The following is a 21,891-nucleotide window of genomic DNA, read 5'->3' on the forward strand; positions in this document are numbered from 1 at the left end:
TTCAAGAATGGATGCAGTGATTCAGGGGGAAGGTTTAGGTGTATAATAAATTAATATTTTGTTTAAATTGACGGAAATTAATGATGGTTGAAATTGTCGGAAAAAAGGCCGAACAATACAGATGTACCGTAGAACGCCGATTATCCGAGTCGGTCCTGAGCGTGATCTAAAAAATTAATACCAAGTATTTTTTGCTTTGTGCTGCCGTAACAAGTTGGAACAAGTGGAGTCGATAGATTTCAATTGTTATGGTTGTAGAACTGTGTTTGTTAAACTTAATAAAGTTTATTCTATGTGTGACAGTTTGTTTTTCCTTATTACCAGTCTGTTCGATTATCCGAATTTTCGGTCTCAATTAATTCGGATAATCGGCGTTCTAATGTATGTTATATTATAATATAACAGTTTTATGTAGAACCTTATTCTACCAATGGAGAGTTATATAACTTTCTCATTAAATAGTCGATACAAACAAACAAACCAGTCATAATATTAGTATAGAATATATATACATATGATTTTTTTTTGTTTATCTGTTAAACAGTGAGCGGTGAGTCAGGCGCTGGTAAGACGGTATCAGCGAAATACGCGATGCGATATTTTGCTGCTGTTGGTGGTAATGCCAGCGAGACTCAAGTCGAGAGGAAAGTCCTCGCTTCAAGCCCTATCATGGAGGTACCTCATATGATTTGTTATATAAAAAAGTAATATGTTAAATTTAAATATATGTATAAATATGTGTTTTATTTAAAAATGAGGTCTCATGGGGCATTCGATTAGAACGAAGTCCATTTCGCTATAAACAGTTTAATAACGTTTGAGAATAATTAAATGATAATAAATAAAATTGAACTGTTATTAAAAATCTCGTGTAAATTAAAATATTTAACTAAAAAATGTTTTTACAATTTTATTTAAACCTGTGTGTAGTAAAAAGAGATGGATAGAAAGATAAGGAGAGGTATAGGGCGCCTGGAGGGGGTAAACTGCTTTTTCCGTACGTGATGATTTCTGGTAGTTTACTGTAAGCTGCGTAAAAGAACTTAGTTCTAAAAAAAGTACAAATATAAATTCACTGTTTTCTTATTTAAAAGTAAATAAATAAACTTGTATTAAATTAATAAGCAAACTAAATATATATTAATAATATGATTTCAACAGTATTAAGCACATGTCATGTCTCATCTGTTTTTAGAAGAGCACTGTCACCTGTATTTGAATTTTTTTAGTTGGCTTAGGGACAGTAGGTTTAATTGTATATTCTATATCACGTGTTTTGTCGATAATTTGATTTATTTTGTTATTTGATCTATAAAAATATACTTTTAAAATTTGGTCTACTCAGTAGACCGTTCGTATTTTTATATTTCAGTTATTGCATTACTATATACCTTTGTAATAAGTTTTTATTTCGATCTGTTCTATTCAAAATACTATGGTCTACTGAAAAGACCATTTCAAAAAAATAATATGATAACTATAATGACACAATTGTAAAGTTATTTTATTATTTAGGCGATAGGCAACGCAAAAACAACGCGTAACGACAACTCCTCCCGCTTCGGAAAATTCATCGAGATACACTTCGACAATCAATACCGGATATCCGGTGCGAGCATGCGCACATATCTCCTGGAAAAATCCAGGGTCGTGTATCAGAGTCCCGGAGAACGGAACTACCATATATTCTACCAATTGTGTTCCGCGTCACATTATTTGCCCGAACTGAAGTTGGGTAAGTGTTTTATACCTTTTTGTATTTTATACGTTCTAGTGAATTGACAAGACAGCCATTATCTACAGGCACAAGGGACATAACATCATAGTTCCCAAGGTGGGTGGCGCGTTGGTAATGTAAGGATTGTCTATGGGTGGCGGTGACCACTAACCATCAGGTGGCCCATTTGCTCATCCGCCTACCGATACCATAAAAATAACCACCAAAAAATATCGACTTTAGAGTCCGATATTCCAAATTTGACTTCTGGGTCGGTCTAGTAAATACAAATATGTGTTCGGTTTTTCTGTCAAGATATTCTCGTGACCAGCTAATGACTCGGCCAGCACGTAAAGCCGTTCTGTGCCTGCTCACACTGGGAGAGTAAGAGTCTGTTTTTGTGCATCATCATATCAGTATTTGTGACCAGCTTCTTATTTTATTGTGTCGTATTTAGTTCTAACTCCTTCGCAGCAACGCCCACATGTGCTGAGGAAAGCAGCCTTTAGGTAGCCTTTGTATTGTAAGGTTTAAACTATCTCTATTACAAATTTCATCCAAATGCGTTCAGTAGTTTGTGAGTGAAGAGTAACAAAGATCAATCCATCCCTACAACCTTTTGAGTTAAATAATTTATTAACATTAAAATATATATTTTCAGATCATCAGGACTCATTCCACTATCTGAACCAAGGCGGATGTCCCAACATCGACGGAGTGGACGACTTGAAGGCATTCAATGACACAAAGAACGCCCTTTCAATACTAGGTACGTATTATTATAAGTATTTATATTTAAAACTAGCTGTACCCACGACTACGTGCACGTTTGAATTTAACAAAAAATATATAGTTGTAGCCTATGTTACTTATTTATTTATTCCTTAATACATCAGCTATCTGTCAGTGAAAGTCTTGTCAAAATCAGTTCAGCCGTTCAGACTGACAGACATTAAAGGCCGGCAACGCACCTGCAACCCCCCTGGTGTTGCAGATGTCCAAGGGCGGTGGTAATCACTTTCCATCAGGTGAGCCTCCTGCTCGTTTGCCCCCTATAACATAAAAAAAACAGACAGGCAGACACACAAAAAGTAAAGACTAACAAATCCCAGATTTATACCATGCGATGCTATGTTATGCATTTATTTTTATTAAATTTATCTACGTCTAAATAAAATATATTATCTGTTAAAGATAATAAGTAATTATGTTTAATTTAATTGCGGTGGTGAAGGATTAACAACCTTATCCTCGTGAGTGTTCGTGGAGTTATCGTTGAGTGAGGTACATGTCGTAGGCGTGTCGGAGTCCGAGCAGCAGAACATGTTCACGGTGCTGGCGGCCATCTTGCACCTCGGCAACGTGCGGCTCGCGTGCGACCCCGACGCCGACGCGGACGACGCCTACATCGACGTCAGTATTACCCCCATCCCACTATGTCTTAACCTTTTTTAAGATGACCATAAGGTTGCAATTTTTGCTTATTAATAGTATTAAAAATAAATTAAATTTTTTAATAATAATCTCAATTATAATTGTAAGATATCATATTATTTTACGAGATAGAATTAGCGTATTTAATTTTATGACTTTATACAAGCCACCCAGATTGGCTTGTATAAAGTCATAAAGGTGCCACTCATCGAATACTTATTGTTGTTGCGTTCTGGTCTGAAGAGCCAGCCAGTGTAAATACATCTCGTAGGTTGGTGGGACATTGGCGATGTAAGGAATGGTTAATATTTCTGACAGCGCCAATGTCTATGGGCGGTGGTGACCACTTACCCGTCCTATATCACAAAAACATGTATCGTCGTATAGTGGACAGCGCTACGTTTCAATATGGAATGCTTATAAGTGCGGTCACTGCCGCAGGTGGACGACGAGCACCTGGTGGCGGTGTGCTCGCTGCTGGGGATCTCCAAGCTGGAGCTGTCGCGCTGGCTCACGCACCGCCGGATCGCGTCGGCGCACGAGGTCATCGTCTCCCGGATGGACATCCGCAAGGCCGTCTTCGCCAGGGACGCGCTCGCCAAGAGGCTCTACGGGGAGCTGTTCGCGTGGCTCGTCCAGGCCGTGAACAGGGCTTTGGATACAGGGCATGCGAAAAAGCATTTTATCGGTGAGTTCTAAAGTCGAAAATGGCTTTTCAAAAACTATAGGTTTCTTTTGTAAGGTATTTAAAATTATTTTTTAGTCATATCAACAACTTACTTTTGGACTTTCCTTGATAATCTTTCATCTGGCGAAATTCCAATTATTTGGTTTTGTCAGAGCCCAATTGCAAATATAATTTATTTTTCTTTACCAAGTATATATTTCCTATATCTATTTAACCACGTTTAAGAATAAATATGTTGGAATTATATTAAAAACATGTCAAATAACGTATTGATCTCCCGAAGGTGTTCTGGATATCTACGGGTTCGAGACATTCGAGATAAACTCCTTCGAGCAGTTCTGTATCAATTACGCCAATGAGAAGTTACAGCAGCAGTTCAACTCCCACGTCTTTAAGTTAGAGCAGGACGAATATATTAAGGTATAGTTTTATTGAACATTAGAAAGAGATAGAGTATGTTTTTCAAATAACTAACACTAATATTTTTTAATTTATTTTGTAACATAGTAGATGTAGCCGGACGGTCAAAGAGTCACCACCTTTTGATGGTAAGTGATGACCACCGCCCATAGACTATGGCACTGTTATAAAATACCACCGCTATCAACCTTGAGAACTATGATGTTTTGTCCATTGTGTCTGTAATTATACTGGCTTACTCAATCTTCAAACATCAACAAGGAACAACGGTATTAAGTATCGTTGTTGGGCGGTAGATAGGTATGTGATGAGTGTATGGGTGGTCCACGACGTCATGATCTGTAGCAAGATTTTGAGATAAAGATGTATTTACAAAGATGTTAATTTATTAAATATTGACAATCGGATAGGAAGAGATATCGTGGAAGATGATCGACTTCTACGACAACCAGCCGTGCATCAACCTCATTGAGGACAGGCTCGGTGTGCTGGCGCTCCTGGACGAGGAGTGTCGCGTGCCGCAGGGCTCCGACCGCGGCTTCGTGGCCAAACTGCACGACAAGTGTGCCAAGTACCCGCACTTCCTCAAGCCCAGGTTCGGCGACGCCGGTGAGTCTCGATTCCACTAAGCGGTTCCTTGCAACTAAACCCCAATGGTCCGTATTTACGCCTGTTCTTATTTTTTTATAGTATAAGTAGGCGAACAACACCGTCCATAGACATTAGCATTGTAAGAAATATTAATCATCTCTTACATCGCCACCTCGAGGTCTCAAGAGCTCTCAAGAGCTAAGACGTTATGGCCCTTGTGATTACTTGTGTACGTGCTTTATGTTAGTACTTACCCAGATGTGCTTGCACAAATCTCTACCAACGAGTAATATTATTAAACACCAAAAAAAAATTGTTTTGTCAGCTATTAAATATATACAGAGATCCTTTTCTAATTGAGTGAAACTTGAAAACCTGAACTTGACTTGTAAGGTACTGGTTGGAAACAATGAAACTAATTTATAATACAAATATAACATGATAAATGGCACCTCAAGTCGACGCCCTAATGGCGGCCCCGCCCGACAGCGTTCATCATAAAGCACTTCGCCGACGACGTGGAGTACCAGTGCGGCGGCTTCCTCGAGAAGAACCGCGACACGGTGCTCGAGGAGCAGCTGGAGTGCATCCGGTCCGGCGCCGGCTGCCGGCTCGTGCGCGTCATGCTGGCCGACCCGGGCGAGCAGAGCGCCACGCTGCCCCCCCCGGCGCGACGCCGTCCCCCCGCGGCCGGCAGCCTCACGCAGCCGGCCCGGCGCGCGTCCGGCCAGAAGGCCACGGTGGGCGCGCAGTTCCGGGCCTCGCTGTCGGCGCTCATGGGCACGCTGTCGGCCACCACCCCCCACTACGTGCGCTGCATCAAGCCCAACGACACCAAGCAGGCCTTCCAGTTCGACGCCTCGCGCGCCGTGCACCAGCTGAGGTCGGTACTCCATTCCGACTACAACAGCACATAAACAAACAACATTTGATAGCGAATTGACGCTAGACCATTGGTCGAGAGTTCAAGCGAAATCATGGCGTTTTGAACGTAACGTTACGTTCGAACTATAATTGAAGTAGATTTAAGTAGTTACGTGGAATAGTGCATTTTATAATTAAGGATTAACCGGAAACTGTTTGTAGTACATGATATAGCTGAGTTATCATTATATATGATACAGAGTACAACACTACTCTATCAACTACAGTTTTATTTTAAAACTTTCGATAACAACCTTCCTTGCCGGCATTCAAACCACCATTTTCTCACGGATTCATAATTGTTATTAATTATTTTACATCTCGTTCAACGATCAAGATCAAAGTTGTTTCTTTGTAACACGAGTTACGTTAGCTACAGTCGGAAGGCCGAAAAAAAAACAAAAACTCACGGGTAAACACTCGTCCTATGTTTATAGGCGACGTATAAAATTGCTTTGTCTGAGGTTTTTATTATCACACTAGTGGAATTTCATATGGTATTTAGTTTTATAAAGTAAATGTTTATTTTTTCAGAGCGTGTGGTGTTTTAGAAACCATAAGGATATCATCGGCCGGTTTTCCATCGAGATGGCTCTACCAGGACTTCTTCCAAAGGTTTGTTATAAATACCAAATAATCATACACAATCTATTATAGTAAATTTAAATGTATATCCACTGATCTGCGTTGGAGCAAGTGTAAACTATTCCGAGACTAATATTGTCATTGACAGATATCGCCTGCTCTGTCGGTCTAAAGACATCGATCGAGCGAACATTAAGAAGACGTGCTCGATAGTTCTCGAGCGACACGTGAAGGATCCGGACAAGTACCAGTTTGGCGCGACCAAGATATTCTTCAGAGCCGGACAGGTACGCGCATTTTTGTAACGGAATGTTCCCGTAGCTGATGATGATGATAAATGAGCTGAACGCTCAGTCGGACATCGGGTAGATAAGAGGACATAGTCGGTTTAATCCGATTAATTTTAAACTAAAAATAATATTTATGAGACTAACCGTTCGCATAGCACACGCAACGGAAGCTCTCAAAAGGAATAATCCTTCGTGTTTGTAACATTCCCTTCGGTCGAAGCGTGACGGTATACAGCCTACTGAAACCGGTCGCCCCCCCTAATATGAGCGTACGGGCCGCTGGCGCAGGTGGCGTTCCTGGAGAAGGTGCGCGCGGAGCTGCAGCGGCTGTACTGCGTGCGCGTGCAGAGCTGCGTGCGCGGGTTCGTGGCGCGGCGCCGCTACGCGCGGCTCGTGCGCGCGCTGCGCGGCCTGCAGGCGCACGCGCGCGCCCACCTCGTGCGCCGGTGAGCCGCCTCCCCTCCCCCTGGCCTCTTACCGCTGCCTTCTATTGTATCTGTATACATATATATATCTTCTTTTTCCTCACTAGAAAAGTGCAAGAGATTCGCCGTAATCGTGCCGCTATTAAGATACAGAAGAATGTTCGCGGCTGGCTCGCGCGGACCAAGTACAGGAGGTTACGGAAGCTGGCTGTCGGCCTGCAGGCGCGGTGTAGAGGATACCTGGCCAGAAAACTGTACAAAAATAAGAAGATTCTTAAAGTGGTAAGAAAATATCTGTAGTGTTCGTTCGTGTATTGAATGAAAATGGTCCTTCGAGCCGGATTAAAATTCAAATTAATTACAAATTTTTAGACCATTGGAATACAACGCTATGCGCGCGGCTATCTCGCGAGGCAGAAGGCGAAGAAGAAGAGACGACAGATCATCATATGTCAATCTGCGGTATGACCTTACTATACTTATATGTGCACTGTGTATCTTTTTAAATGTATTTATTTACATAAATCTGTACCAGTTCAATGTTCAATATGAGAATATACAAGTGATTTTGCTAGTTAAAACTTTTGGCAAGAGTACACCATTCTGATTGTTTTATTTGTCTATCGATAAAAAAGTCTTAATTACAGTGTAACAATAATATTTTCTTGCTTCTGAAATTCTAAATCTCTAAAGAAGGAAAGAGAAGGGAGCAAGAAAGACATTAGAGTCTGAATGCCAATCGTTTCAATGTCGGCATAATCCACTTGCCTCCATCAATTGCCTAACAAACGAGGGCCCGCAGGTCCGGCGCTGGGCGGCCCGGCGGCAGTACAAGCGGCTGCGCATCGAGGCGCGCAGCCTGGACCACGTGAAGACGCTGAACAAGGGGCTGGAGAACAAGATCATCAGCCTGCAGCAGCGCCTCGAGGTCGCGCTGGGGCAGGCGCGCCGCATCGAGCCGCTGCAGGCCGCCATCGCCGACCTCAAGTGAGTCGCGCCACTCACTCATCCGTCTATCCGGAGCACGACAATTAGCATTATCGTGGTGTATCGCGCTGTATTTGGCGGCAAGTGTGATGAGTGGGCAGTACCTACTCAGGCTAACAAAGCCCTCCCACCAAGTAAAATTTTTCTGTTTAAAAGTGATGAATGAAGGTAATAGTTTAACCATATTCATCATTTAAGTGGATGTTGATGAAATCTATACAAATATTATAAACGCGAAAGTAACTTTGCGTGTTTAACAGCCAAGCCACTTAACTTTTGATGTGATAACTTCTTATGGAAGGGTAAACCGCGTCGTTACGTAACGCGTTACGGCAGCCGTAGGCAGGCGCCTCTCACTCTAACCCATAGCGCTAGCCGTATTTTGAACTGACGTTTCTTTTGCATTATCACTTCCGTCGGGCGTCCCGAGACGTATACGTATTTTATTAAATTATGTATACGGTAAACTTAAAGCCCCGAGAAAAGTCATAATCTTCTCTTTTTAAATTCACCAAATTAAATTCACGGATTTAAAATTGGAGACGGGTTTGTGTGCTAATAAAGCAACGGGTTCAGCTAATCGTTAATAAAATTTAATATTTTCATAGAGCTAAAGTGGAAACACTGAAACTCGTCGAAGTCGAAGCGAAGGTACTCAAAGTCGACATTGTGAGCAAAGACAACCTCCTCAACACGCTCCGTGTGGACATAGCGAAGGAAAAGGAAACGAATAAGAAGTTGATAGAGGAGAAGAGAGCCATAGAAGAAAACTATAAGAAGCATAAAGAAGTATGGGAAGCGGAGAGTGAGAAGTTGGCCAATGAGCTCAAGAGTAATAAAGAACATTACGAAATGGCTATTGAGGGTGAGTTACATACATACATACAAACATACATCCAAACATATCAAAATATTTTTTATTAAAGTAGGCTCATACAATACTTTTGAATAGCCATGTTACGGTGTTGAATTAAATTTAAAGCTACTACCGTTTCAGAGAGTAGATTCTACCGATACGAACCGGCAAGAAACTCAGTAGTTACTCTTTTCCATCATTTAAATTACACAGTATGTTAATATAGTCGTGTTTACATTTTTCCGAGTTTGAAACCCCGCTCAACAAATCAAATCAAATATTTTTTAACTAGGGTTATTTAAGCAGGGTTTTAATTCATTTTCACTAGTAGTTCGGGATGTAGATTCTACCGAGAAACTCAAGTTACATTATTTACTTGTCTATGGTAATAAGATACAATTAAATAATTTTTGTTTCATGCATAAAGTTAAACTAAAATAATAATATTTTACATAATATTGTTGTAAATATATTTTGAAACCATGTAAAAAGTTTTATAAAGACCATTACAAGTCTTATAGTCGTAGTAATAAGGATTAATGCTGTATTGCTTATAATCGCTTCGAAAATAAGTCATTATTTTTCGTAAAAAGCAAAAAAAAATTGTTCACTGTGGATTCTCCCTAAGATATAGACATGTACCATTAGCATTAGCATTAGCAGCCCGTAAATGTCCCACTGCTGGGATAAAGGCCTCCTCTCCCTTTGAGGAGAAGGTTTGGAGCATATTCCACCACGCTGCTCCAATGCGGGTTGGCGGAATACACATGTGGCAGAATTTCGTTGAAATTAGACACATGCAGGTTTCCTCGCGATGTTTTCCTTCACCGCCGAGCACGAGATGAATTATAAACACAAATTAAGCACATGAAATTTCAGTGGTGCCTGCCTGGGTTTGAACCCGAAATCATCGGTTAAGATGCACGCGTTCTAGCCACTGGGCCATCTCGGCTCTTGACATGTACCGTTGCGGACTTTTTTTAAGACCTTCTTAATGTTTACAATACTGTACAATACATTATTTTGATCTATCCGTTGGGTTGAGTCAGCGTTCTCCATATAAGCGCAAGAAATGTGTTCATTTAGTACATCTCTTTAGAAACCTCTAAAATTATCAGCGTTTCTAAATGTAGTGCATGTATTATACGTATAAACCTTCCTCTTTGATCAATCTATCTAGAAACCGCATCAAAGTCCATTGTAAGATTTTAAAGATCTAAGCCTACGTATGTACAGACAGCGGTAAGCGACTCTATGTAATGTTGTTGGTGTCATAGTATTATCGGACATTACAAAAAAAGTCCTTCATGTATTGAAATAGATTTATACCTCTGATATACAGATAGTTGTTTATTTTTGAAAAACTAAATGCGCCTGATATTAAGTTCTCAACTTTGTTCATAAATCAAAATAAACTTTATTCAAGTAGGCTTTTACAAGCATTCGAATCGTCATTTATAAAAATTATATTAAGTGAAGCTACCACCGGTTCGGAATGTAGACACCGAGAAAAACCGACAAGAAACTCTTAGACAATAAATTGCGATTAGTCAGTTTCAAATTATCTATTAAACATTTTAATTATTTTTTATTATCATTTGTTATCAATACCAATTGATCACTTATTTTAGCCCAAGGGAAAGGGGGGGGGGTACTGATATCTCTTACACGATTAGATACATATTATCTATAATAGATAATATTTTATTTTGCTTTACGGATTTTAGTCTTTATTGTTTTAATCCAAAATTATAATTAATATTTTTGTGGTTTTTTTTAGTAGTGAAATTACGATTAATTAAAAAAAACATAACAAATAATTTAAAAATAAAAATGATTCGGTTCGGTTTCACGATAGAATGTTTTCATATAAAATGTCGTTGACGCGCGAATTTAATTTGTTTTTTTTTTAATTATTAGCTAATATAGTTCAAGAACCAATTATAAACAGTCCACAAAAAGTCAAATGAAACGATGAACTTCATTATTATTAGTGACATTTTCATATGTATTAGTGACAGTAAATAAATATAAAATGGTGATGCCACCGGACGCGGTGGCGACGGAAACGAATGAAGTGTCAGACACCAACGGACATGGACCGTGGTCTAAAGAGTTCGAGTCACGGGCCCAGTTTTGGAAAGGTTACCTTAACAATATTGACCCGTTGACCTATACATAAAAATCATCCTATTGAGTGCATTCTTGTCGTCTTTACATATTTATTGTATCATTTAGTATTTTAAACGGCAGACTTGCCTTTAATGAATTTAATGTACGGTGTACACGTGTAAATTTTATTTACATAAGAATTATTAACATTACGTCCTTGAATATATACAAGTATGTATGAATTATTAATAGTTACTGTGTAAATCTTGACCGCGTGGAATACTAGCAATAGTAATATAATATGGAATACTAGGAATACTAGAATACTAGCAGCATTTAAATAATAATAAATAAATAAATATTGGACAACATCACATACATTACTCTGATCCCAATGTAAGTAGCTAAAGCACTTGTGTTATGGAAAATCAGAAGTAACGACGGTACCATAAACATCCAGACCCAAGACAACATAGAAAACTAATGAACTTTTTCTACGTCGACTCGGCCGGGAATCGAACCCGGGACCTCGGAGTAGCGTACCCATGAAAACCGGTGTACACACTACTCGACCACGGAGGTCGTCAAATTTCCCCGTTGAGTCTCAATTCCGATCCTCTGCGCAAAAAATGAACCAGCCCTTCTGTCACTAGTGGAGGCAAAAAGCGTGTTATAGTTTTAATGAAGCGATTTGCACTACTACTCCAAGGGTCAAGTGTTTCAACAGCTAATGGGACAAAATAATACTTTGACATAAGACACGAATATTATTATGTAAATTCATAGAATATTACTATGCGTTTTATAATATTAATCTTGATAAAAATATTTGCAAAACATGTTTAAATTATATTGGTGATATGAAGTCATTTATAATTCATCATCCTCCTGCCCTTATCCCAATTTTACTCGGGGTCGGCGTAGCATAAAGAGCGTTTGTGTGCTAAAGGATATTACAACACTAATGACTTTTTAGTTGACTGCACACCTTGGGAATGAAATGATCGCCTCCAGGCTGTTTCAAATAACTAAAATATAATTTTCATTGTACACGGAAAATGGTAAAAAAAAAAAAAGAAAATATCCCGCTGAGTTTCTTTCGCCGGTTCTTCTCAGGTCTGTGGTGCTAAATTCCGAACCGGTGGTAGATTTTTGACAATCAATAAGCAAGTGTATACACTTCTATATTGAATAAAGATTTTTGACTTTGACTTTGACATGTCTTCTTCCATACTTCTCTGTCGGACATCTCACAAGTAACATTCTTTCTAACCATATCGTCTTTCACACAATCCATCCATCGTTTCCTTGACCGTCCTACCTCTATATCCATCCACATCCATTCTCAAAACCTTTCTCACAACATGGTCCTCGTTCCTCCGCATAACATGCCCATACCAAGACAGCCGGTTTCCAGATAGCTTCTCGTAGCAAGTAATTTATAATTGTAGACTAAACTTTAATCGAGTTGTTTAGATCATAGATTAAAAAATATGTTTTAATTGATGACACTTTAATGTTAGCGCTCTTTATCAGAGACAGTGGCCTTAATTTTAAATATTATCCTTATTATACTATTTATATTACATAAGTCGCTGTGTATTTTTCTTATTTTTAGATTTTTATGCCGTTTTATTGTTTGCAGCGGTATGTAGCTTCCGATGTATGAACGTCACATAGCTAAATTTTAAAACTTTTAAATTATCGAAGTTATCACAAAACTGTTTTTACAGTACGTACGGTTAAAACGGCATTACAATCTAAAAATAAGAAAAAAAACACATAGCGACTTTTCCAGACGCAACGACGATATATATGTTTCTTGCCGGTTATTCTCGTTAGAATCTACATTCCGATACGGTAGTAGCTTTACTTTTAATCACTATTCAAAAGTGCTCGTAAAGCCTACTCTAATAAAGTATATTTTTATTTTATTAATTAGTTGGTTTTTTAATCTTTAATAGAGTTTGTTGTTTTAGTAAACAAATTATCATGTAGATGTCACGCACACTAAGACAATAAAGTTAGCTCGTTTTATTTAGTTCTTGTGTAGTGCGACACTATATCTCGACATATGAAGCCTCTGTCTTCTCTTGAATGTCAAGTAAATTGACAAAGAGAGAATAAACCCTATCCTATAAGAACTCACTTCAAATTTCATTCGTGAAATATTGAAAGCCGATTTACGATGACACGCGATTCTGAGATGTACGTAAATGCAATAATTATTTTGGTCAATGTTGCATGTATTATAGACATTTCATGATCGCGTCCCGCGGTGAGTTCTGAATTTGTTGTTACAGGAAACTGATATTATGTTTAACTGAGCCGAGATGGCCCAGTGGGAGCCGAGATGGCCCAGTGGTTAGAACGCGTGCATCTTAACGATGACTTCGGGTTCAAACCCAGGCAGGCACCGCTGAATTTTCATGTGCTTAATTTGTATTTATAATTCATCTCGTGCTCGGCGGTGAAGGAAAACATCGTGAGGAATCCTGCATGTGTCTAATTTCAACGAAATTCTGCCACATGTGTATTCCAACAACCCGCATTGGAGCAGCGTAGTGTAATATGCTCCATACCTACTCCTCCAAAAAAAGGAGAGGAGGCCTTAGCCCAGCAATGGGAAATTTACAGGCTGTTTATGTTATGTTATGAGTAACTTTAACAACACGATTAAGAACATTGACATTTAAGTAAATATTATTTACAGAACGCGATAAGCAACACGAAGCCGAGAAGAAAGCGCTGTGTCTCGAACTGGAAGCAGAGAGACAGAGTCGACAGAAATTGTTATCATCTCAATACGAATTGCAGGAACGTTTCGACTCTATTCAAACTAGGTGAGCATTTATTTTTTTATGGCATTGATTGGCGGTCGAGCATATGTGCCACCTGATGGTAAGTGGTCACCACCGCCCATAGACAAAGGCGCTGTAAAAAATATTAACAATTCCTTACATCGCCAATGCGCCACCAACCTTGGGAACTAAGATGTTATGTCCCTTGTGCCTGTGATTGCACTGGCTCACTCATCCTTCTATCAGGAACACAACAATACAGAGTACTGTTATTTGGCAGTAGAAGATCTGATGAGTGGGTGGTATCTACCAGACGGGCTTGCACAAAGCCCTACCACCAAGTAACTTATTAAATTAAAATCATATCATTCACTCAGTATCACTATCCTGCCATTGAAATGAACAGTTTATACTTATATCGTTGAAATGAACTGTTGTTCAATTCAATGGCAGGAGGAGTAGATATATATAAACAACGTTGACCTTGAACGGACATTTAACCGAGTTTTAAATAATCTTTAGTTTTTATTATGGATTCGTAAATACCGTTTCGTGATGTCGGCGAAGATGATTTTATAACTTTGGAAAGCGTGTATACTTGGGTAGATACAAACCACTCATCAGATATTTTACCGCCAAACAGCAGTGCTCAGTATTGTTGTGTTCCGGTTTGAAGGAGAATGCTCACTGTGTAACTATTCACAAGGGATTTAAAATCTTAGATTCCAAGGTTGGTGGGGCATTGGCGATGTAAGTAATGGTTAATATTTCTTACGTTGCTATTTTTTATGGACGGTGGTGACCAATCACCAACAGTTGGACCATTTGTCCGGCCGCCTTCTAAAAAAAGCGTTTTTACATAAGTAATTAAATGTAATAGTGATGTATTATAAATATAGCAAAGCTTTTAGTAAATCATATATATAAATATAAATTTATCTTAACTGCTGTCGTTGGAATGGACTTAAAATAGTATTTGGTCTATTGCTTTACCAAAGAGCGTTCAGATAAAAACTTAAAACAGTTAATGTCTTTTGAAAAAGGGACGGCGTGTCGAATATCAGGTGAATTGTTCTTTTGTAAAACAACTGTCTGTTCTGTTCCAGAGCTCCAGTGCCCAAAGAACACAGAAGATCATTGTCCGATGCCAGCACTAATTCCCAGCAAGAGATCACCGTTGAGGATGTGAGTTCGATTCTATCATTTTATGTATTAAGTTTGCTAAATTACACTTAACCAATAATAACTTAGCTTAACATTGAACTGGCTAAACATATTAATTATTAAGATATACTCAGACCATATTTTCTTAATATCAATTATTAATATCAAGGCCTTCACTATAGACAATTAAAATAATTGCTACCGTGCCAACCATGACCACATGGAATGGTGGTAAGAATGCTAGCAGCATTTCCCCGTTGAATCGCAATTCCGATCCTCTGGGCAAAAAACGAACCAGCCTTCCTGTCACCAGTGGAGGCCATAAGGCGAGGTGTTATACTTCGCACTACTACTCTAAGGTCCAACCTTGGTGTTTCAAACAGCAAATGGGAGGGAACTTTATTAGGAATAAGATACGAATATTTGGATCGTTTGTTCGCTTCGGCGTTTTCCGTTGCGGTTCAGTCTCTTAAAAAAAAATGTAAAACATCTATATTAATAGCTTACTGGTTCTATGGTGGTAAGGTCGTTAGTTAGATCGTGACCTTCTCCAACTGGACTAGCCAAGTTTGGACACAAAAGTCACTAGTTGATATTTTGAAAATAATTGTAGGATTACATAGTCTATGGCATTATTGGCATTCCCTTGGGCTTCATCGGCATTGAATATAACGATCTACTAATATCTGCGCGCACTAACCGCGGTGTACTCGCAGGACTTCGGCTACGGGTCGGTGCGCTCGGTGGAGTCGTCCCGGCCGGCGCTGGAGGCCGTCAACTGGTCCGCCGGCTCGCACAACGGACCTGCCCCGGTGAGCACTGGCCCTTATCCTACTTATTTGACGACGAGCATACCTAGTCATCCCCCCTCGAGAATGCTTGTGCTTGTAGTTTTTTTACCAAGATACGGATTGTGATATGTTGATGATGGTTGGATTCAATTAACACAAAAAAGTCCTTAACCTACTAATACATTATCCACTAATTGAGTTGAGACTATTCTACTGTTCTTAAAATACAAGAAATAAAAACAAGCTTGTAACCCCTGCTTTCCCCTTGCAAACTCATGGACTAACTACTAACGTCAGTATTGATATGGTCCAAAGTATATATATATATATATAACTATAAAAGCGTTACACTTGCTTACTGTTTGTCAAAAATCTACCATCAGTTCGTACAGAAATACCTCGAACCTGAGAAGAATCTGCTATAGAAACTCAGTGGGATAATGTCTTTGAATGGATGATTCAATCTTTTTACACAGATGGCAGACGCTGGCCTGGTCCTCCGCATGCAGAACAGGATATCCGTGTTGCAGAGCGAACTGTCCCGCACCGCGAAGCGAGCTGCGGACTTGGAGGAGAGACTTATGAGTGAGACAGATTTATCTTTCTCTTTCGTTTTCACTTACATTTTTATATTTGTATATTCAGTGTCGGTTTTGTTAAAGATTGGATAAAAATATTTAACTTAAAGTGATGATACACATACTAGACGCCCCCCCCTCCCACCCCTTCCATTCTTCAAAATGAAACTTTGACTAGGGAACGAACTCCAAGCCTCCTCTGGGGAGAACATTGGAACATTTACAGGCTCTATTTTCTCATACTTAAATTAATATTTCAGATCGTATGACGTCACCGCCCTCAAACCCAGATACCGACAGGTTCAGGGTCGAGGAATTGGAGATAGAGAACAAAAAGTTACGAGAACACTTGGAGAGGTTGCGATCCGCTGACACGTCGCAGACCTCGCGGGAGATTGTCGGTGAGAACTCAACGCAAAGCCCCACCGCCGACTTAAATCCAGTTACCATATTCATTGAAGCGTCAATAGCGTAATGGATCCTGACCCCTTGGGCTATTGTCGTCCCCACACCCAACACAAGTGATAGGCTTAAAATAGGAATATTAGTAATGCCTTAACCAATTTGGAAAATTGCTAGTATTACTAACAGTATTTAAAACGAGATATTTACCATGTTTTTTATTTTTATTTGTTGGAGCTCGATATTTCGACATTATCTACGAATGTCTTGTTCACGAGGCTGAAGAAGTGTGTAGATTAGAAGTGAATGTAGAGTTTCGAGTGCAAATAAAACATATAGTAAGGGTGAAAGTGACAGTGGTAGTGGTAATCAGTGTTTACGCAGCAAACGTACGAGAAAGGAGGTAGTCCGATATGGACACTTCTAATGCCGTCAACATCTACCCGCAAACGTCAGTCTCGTGAACAAGACATTCGTAGATAATGTCGAAATATCGAGCTCCAACAAATAAAAATAAAAAACATGGTAAATATGTCGTTTTAAATACTGTTAGTAATAAAAATAACCATGTTAATAGCAGCGTTTTACCTACCATTAAAACGCATATTAATTTACTTACCTTATTCGAAGCTTATAGCTATATGAGATAGCTCCCATATGTTCCCGCCTATATTTCTATCTCTTTCTTTCTCTTTTCTTACCACCACTCCTGAGTGGGGGCGAGTGGTGAAGCAAAGTGAAACCATTTGATTCTTCATTGCGTCTCAATAAAAACCAGGCAGAAATTGTCTATAAGCTTCGAATAAGGTAAGTAAATTAATATGCGTTTTAATGGTAGGTAAAACGCTGCTATTAATTAACTTGACCGTTATTCAAAGCTTATAGCTATATGAGACGTGTTTGTTATCGCCTGGTGGTAAGAAAAATTAATGGACGCCAATGTGAATAGATTATTTTGTTAAGAATAATTTTATTCAGTTTTAATGAAAAAGAAAAATGGTAAAATAAAAGATAAAAAGAAGGTAACAACATATAATAAACAAAAAGTAATCATCATATAAAAAGTATATTCTTATATGCCTTTCAAAACACAAAAATTATTTTGCACGCCATAATGTTCCGATGGCATATAAACACAAAGATCTATTACAAGTGTAGAAATATAGATATCATATTAGGCTAATCAACATTATAATATAATCTTATTTCTGTATAGGAGCAAAAAGATGTGACATGTCCTTATTGGTAGAAATTGTCGTAGAAATTACTTTTCGCTTATAAAAACGTCTAAAAGTATTTTCTGAACGCCAGTTGCCTCTCGCAAGAATCTCATCCAGAGGACAATTGGCTAGCCAGCTTTTAGAAGCCACTGCAGATCGCACAGTGCCCGGTGAAGCGGTAATGTTGGCTTCTAATAATATAGACTTTATCCAACCCGCGATTACACTCCGTGATGCTGGCTTCGGAATTCCTCTAATAGAAATAAATAGATTATTACAATTAACTTCCTTGCGACGTACTTCAGAAATGTTAATTAATTTGTTTATCCAATATATAGGGTCTAATCTTTGTGACTGGGTATTTACTAACAATTTCCACCCTGACTGCCTGTAACTTTGAGTGTCAGTTTTAGAACCGAATATAGGCCAAAAAACGATGGAATTTTGAGTTTGTATAAAGAGGTCAGCGTCTATACTTAATAACGTAAGGTCGTGGATTCTTCGACCCGAAATAAGCAGTAAAATAATTGCTGTGTGTCTAGAGACTTGAAAAAGATTTTCTTCCTGAATTTGGTAAACTTGAAGATAAGATATTATATCTTCGATATCCCATACGGATGGTTTTTCCTGAATGGGTTTTTTAAGAGCAATTGCTTTTAACACATGTTTTACTAAGGCGTGTTGACTTAATACACTAGACGAATCTGAAGAGCAAAGTGTAGATACTGCTGACTTGTAAAGGAGAATACTATTATAAGCAAGACCGTGAACAAGATATAAATCAGCCAGAAAGCGCGCTAGATCTGTTCCTTTAGGCTCAGTGCTTTTTATGTGATTTTCCTCGCACCAAGCTAGCCATCTTTTCCAAGCTGCATCATAAGTCTTGTGGGTAGAATGACGCCAAGATGAACTTAATAACTCTCGTTGATCATTATTCCAATCAACTAAGTCCCCAGACCACCCCCACACTTCCATATTTCTAGATGTATTTTCTGGACATTGGGAGGTGGTTGGCCCGTCGTCACGTCTATCAAGACTTGTGGTATATTCCAAATGCTGAACGGAGCAGCTAACGCTCGCGACCTTATGTCTGCTCTCCAGAAAACCTTGTTCCATCTGGGTACTACTAGAAGATACGTGCCCCTCGACCGGTTTAGATGCGCCAGTACTTTGGGTACTAGGAATGGAGGAGGAAACACCCACGCTAGCTGAAAATCCCACATCCGAGAGAAGGCGTCGTGAAAGAGAGCTTGATGGTCCATCACGTCCAGCGTCACGTAATTCGCAACTACGTGAGCTCTTTCCGAAGCGAATAGATCCACCAAGGGAATTCCCCACTTCATAAAAACCTTCTCTGTGGCTGATGGTAGAAGATGCCATTCGGGAGGCCGACGTAATCGTGACAGATGGTCTGCGTGGCTGTTGTATCTTCCTGGTATGTGGAAGACTTTGATTTCGATCCGGTTCAAATCTAAAATCCGGAAAATGCGAAAAGTGAGATCTAACAAAGGATTCGACCTGGTTCCTCCTTGATTTTTTAAATAGGCTACCACAGTTCTGTTGTCGCATTGTATGAGCACCGTAGAGTATTGAAGGAGCGGATAATGTCCTTCTAATACCTTTAAGATTGCTAACATCTCCTTCATGTTGCAATGAAGGACTCGCTCTTGAGGAGACCATTGACCCGATATTGCTAAATTGTCTAACTGTGCACCCCATGCTAAATCTGAGGCATCCGTCGTCAGAAAGTGAGATGGGGGTGGTGCGTGAATTAGAGATGACTTGTGACAATTCGTTTTCCACCACATTAAGTCGTCTAGTACAGGGGCCGGTAGATGATGCAACATCTTTAACTTGTTTTTTATTAGGGTATTTAAAAATTTTAGTAGAGACCGGAAATTCAAGCGGCCCTTTGGTACGACAAAACTCGCAAAATTGAGTAGACCCACTAAACTTTGAAGGTCTTTCAGTGAAGTCATGCGTGCGTGAAGCATATTTGCGGTCTTGTTGAATACAAGAATTATTTTTTCTTCCGGAAGCTTCTTTATGTTTAACCATGGATCCCATTCTATGCCTAAAAATGTCAGACGCTTTTGCGGAACAGTGACAGACTTTTCTTTGTTCACCAGCCAGCCCAGGAATTCTAGTATATTTAATGTTATCTTTACATGTCTTTGAAGCGTTTCCGAATCCTGGTTCACAAGTAAAAAATCGTCCAAATACACAATCACTCTGATTCCCTTTTCCCTCAAGCACTGAGCTATCCAATTTGTGAGAGCAGCAAACGTCTTTGGTGCTGTGCTTAACCCAAAAGGAAGACAAGTCATTTCTAGAAGCTCGCCTTTGTAAATCAGTCTTAAAAATCTTCTGTGTCTGTGGCTGATTTTTAGATGATAATAGGCTTGAGACAAATCTATCTTGCAAAGCCAGTCCTGATTTTGTAGGAAATCTGGAACTTTCAGGACATTTATTAGACTGAACTTTTGGGTGTGTATATAACTGTTTAAAGCTTTTAAGTTGAAAATCGGACGTGCTGAACCATCGCTTTTGGGAACCAGAAACATCGTAGATAAAAAGCTTGGAGACATTTTCGCCACAGCGAGCACCCCCTCTTGTTTCATTTGGTTGATAATATTTGTCATTTCCAACGATTCCTGAGTATGGTAAATTGATGACTTTAGATTGGGGTAAATAAGAGGAGGTTTCTGAACAAAAGGTATGCGATACCCTTTGATTATTTTTAAAATGGTGGCTGGTGCTTCCATTCGAGCCCAACGGTCGTGAAATTGTGCAAGACGACCCGCCGCAAACATTATTGAGTCAGAACTTTCGTCTTTTATTGCCCTTAAATGTTGAGGGCGATGCATTACGTTTACGACTGTGGCTGTAAGTGTCTTGCTGTCTTGGCCTTGGACGGTTCGTACGGGATCGAAAAAGATCATTGGATCGTCGGCCAATTGTATCTCGTGTATTATTATATGACCCCTGCGAGGGGCCACTAAGATTACACATACCCTGCGAGGGATGCATAGACCTATTGCAACAAGCAATATGAGGTGCAGTACTTACGTGTGATGCGGAAAAATGTTCATTATTACCCTGCGAGGGCAAAATATAGTGCGCTTTCCCCTGCGAGGGGAAAGTGTGTGTTTTAGATCCAGCCTGCGAGGCGGATACCTTTGAAGAATTTTTCTTATCGAGTCCCCAGAAGACCTTCCGAACTCCTCCCGCCTTTTCAATTGATGCAGTGAATGTTTCGGCATTAAACAAATTATGGCATGATGGGGGTATTTTACGTAAAGTCGACTTCATTAGCGGATCACGGACTTTGTTAATAATTCCATCCCTTCGCATTTGTAAGACTTCTGCCCGATGGCCACATATTAATTGAAGAAGATCTGACGATGTTCTACGAAACTCACCTTCTCCAAATAAGGAATTGATTTTGCTAGAAAGACATTCAAAAGAAACAGTTTGTTCACTTTGAGCCCAAGACAAAAGTTCTCTTAACGTATTTTCAAAAGATTCTCGCTGTTTAAGAAAACAGAAAGTTAAGGCTGCATAGGCTTTATCTGCATAAGCAAGATTACGTGCCGTATCGTAAGCTCTTATTTCGTCATTCGGCTCTAAGTCTATAAAGCCTGGACTATGGTTATACAACTTTTGAGTTTCAGAATATCGTAATTCGTGCCAGCTAGTGTTATCAAATAATTGAACTTCGTGTAATTGTTTTAATTGCTCAGGTGAAGTCTTTGGAACTGATGGTTCCTTTAATTTAGTAGCTACATCAAAATTAAATAAATTATGATCCGAAACATTAATATTGTCATGATTATCATCCGGGGAATGAACAACACAATCTTGATACATATTTCTACTGACATCGGAAATGTAACCACTGTTCAC

At 39.3% G+C, this 21,891-nt stretch overlaps 1 protein-coding gene across 3 annotated transcripts in view; it reads left to right on the top strand.

Moving 5' to 3' along the window:
• Nucleotides 1–21,891, top strand: part of LOC125074450 (unconventional myosin-Va) — a 56,673-nt gene that overhangs the window by 14,453 nt on the left and 20,329 nt on the right. For all 3 annotated transcript variants that reach the window (XM_047685815.1, XM_047685817.1, XM_047685816.1), the window contains exons 6-25: nucleotides 545–675; nucleotides 1,516–1,735; nucleotides 2,379–2,486; nucleotides 3,015–3,130; nucleotides 3,593–3,839; nucleotides 4,123–4,259; nucleotides 4,670–4,868; nucleotides 5,340–5,733; nucleotides 6,309–6,389; nucleotides 6,508–6,646; nucleotides 6,938–7,095; nucleotides 7,182–7,356; nucleotides 7,447–7,536; nucleotides 7,877–8,061; nucleotides 8,670–8,926; nucleotides 13,743–13,872; nucleotides 14,937–15,015; nucleotides 15,711–15,806; nucleotides 16,262–16,370; nucleotides 16,624–16,764. In XM_047685815.1, the coding sequence (XP_047541771.1) occupies nucleotides 545–675; nucleotides 1,516–1,735; nucleotides 2,379–2,486; nucleotides 3,015–3,130; nucleotides 3,593–3,839; nucleotides 4,123–4,259; nucleotides 4,670–4,868; nucleotides 5,340–5,733; nucleotides 6,309–6,389; nucleotides 6,508–6,646; nucleotides 6,938–7,095; nucleotides 7,182–7,356; nucleotides 7,447–7,536; nucleotides 7,877–8,061; nucleotides 8,670–8,926; nucleotides 13,743–13,872; nucleotides 14,937–15,015; nucleotides 15,711–15,806; nucleotides 16,262–16,370; nucleotides 16,624–16,764 (3,192 nt within the window). The remainder of the gene's footprint in view (nucleotides 1–544; nucleotides 676–1,515; nucleotides 1,736–2,378; nucleotides 2,487–3,014; nucleotides 3,131–3,592; nucleotides 3,840–4,122; nucleotides 4,260–4,669; nucleotides 4,869–5,339; nucleotides 5,734–6,308; nucleotides 6,390–6,507; nucleotides 6,647–6,937; nucleotides 7,096–7,181; nucleotides 7,357–7,446; nucleotides 7,537–7,876; nucleotides 8,062–8,669; nucleotides 8,927–13,742; nucleotides 13,873–14,936; nucleotides 15,016–15,710; nucleotides 15,807–16,261; nucleotides 16,371–16,623; nucleotides 16,765–21,891) is intronic.

This window comes from Vanessa atalanta, chromosome 27 (genome assembly GCF_905147765.1).
Source record: "Vanessa atalanta chromosome 27, ilVanAtal1.2, whole genome shotgun sequence".
NCBI lineage: Eukaryota > Metazoa > Arthropoda > Insecta > Lepidoptera > Nymphalidae > Vanessa > Vanessa atalanta.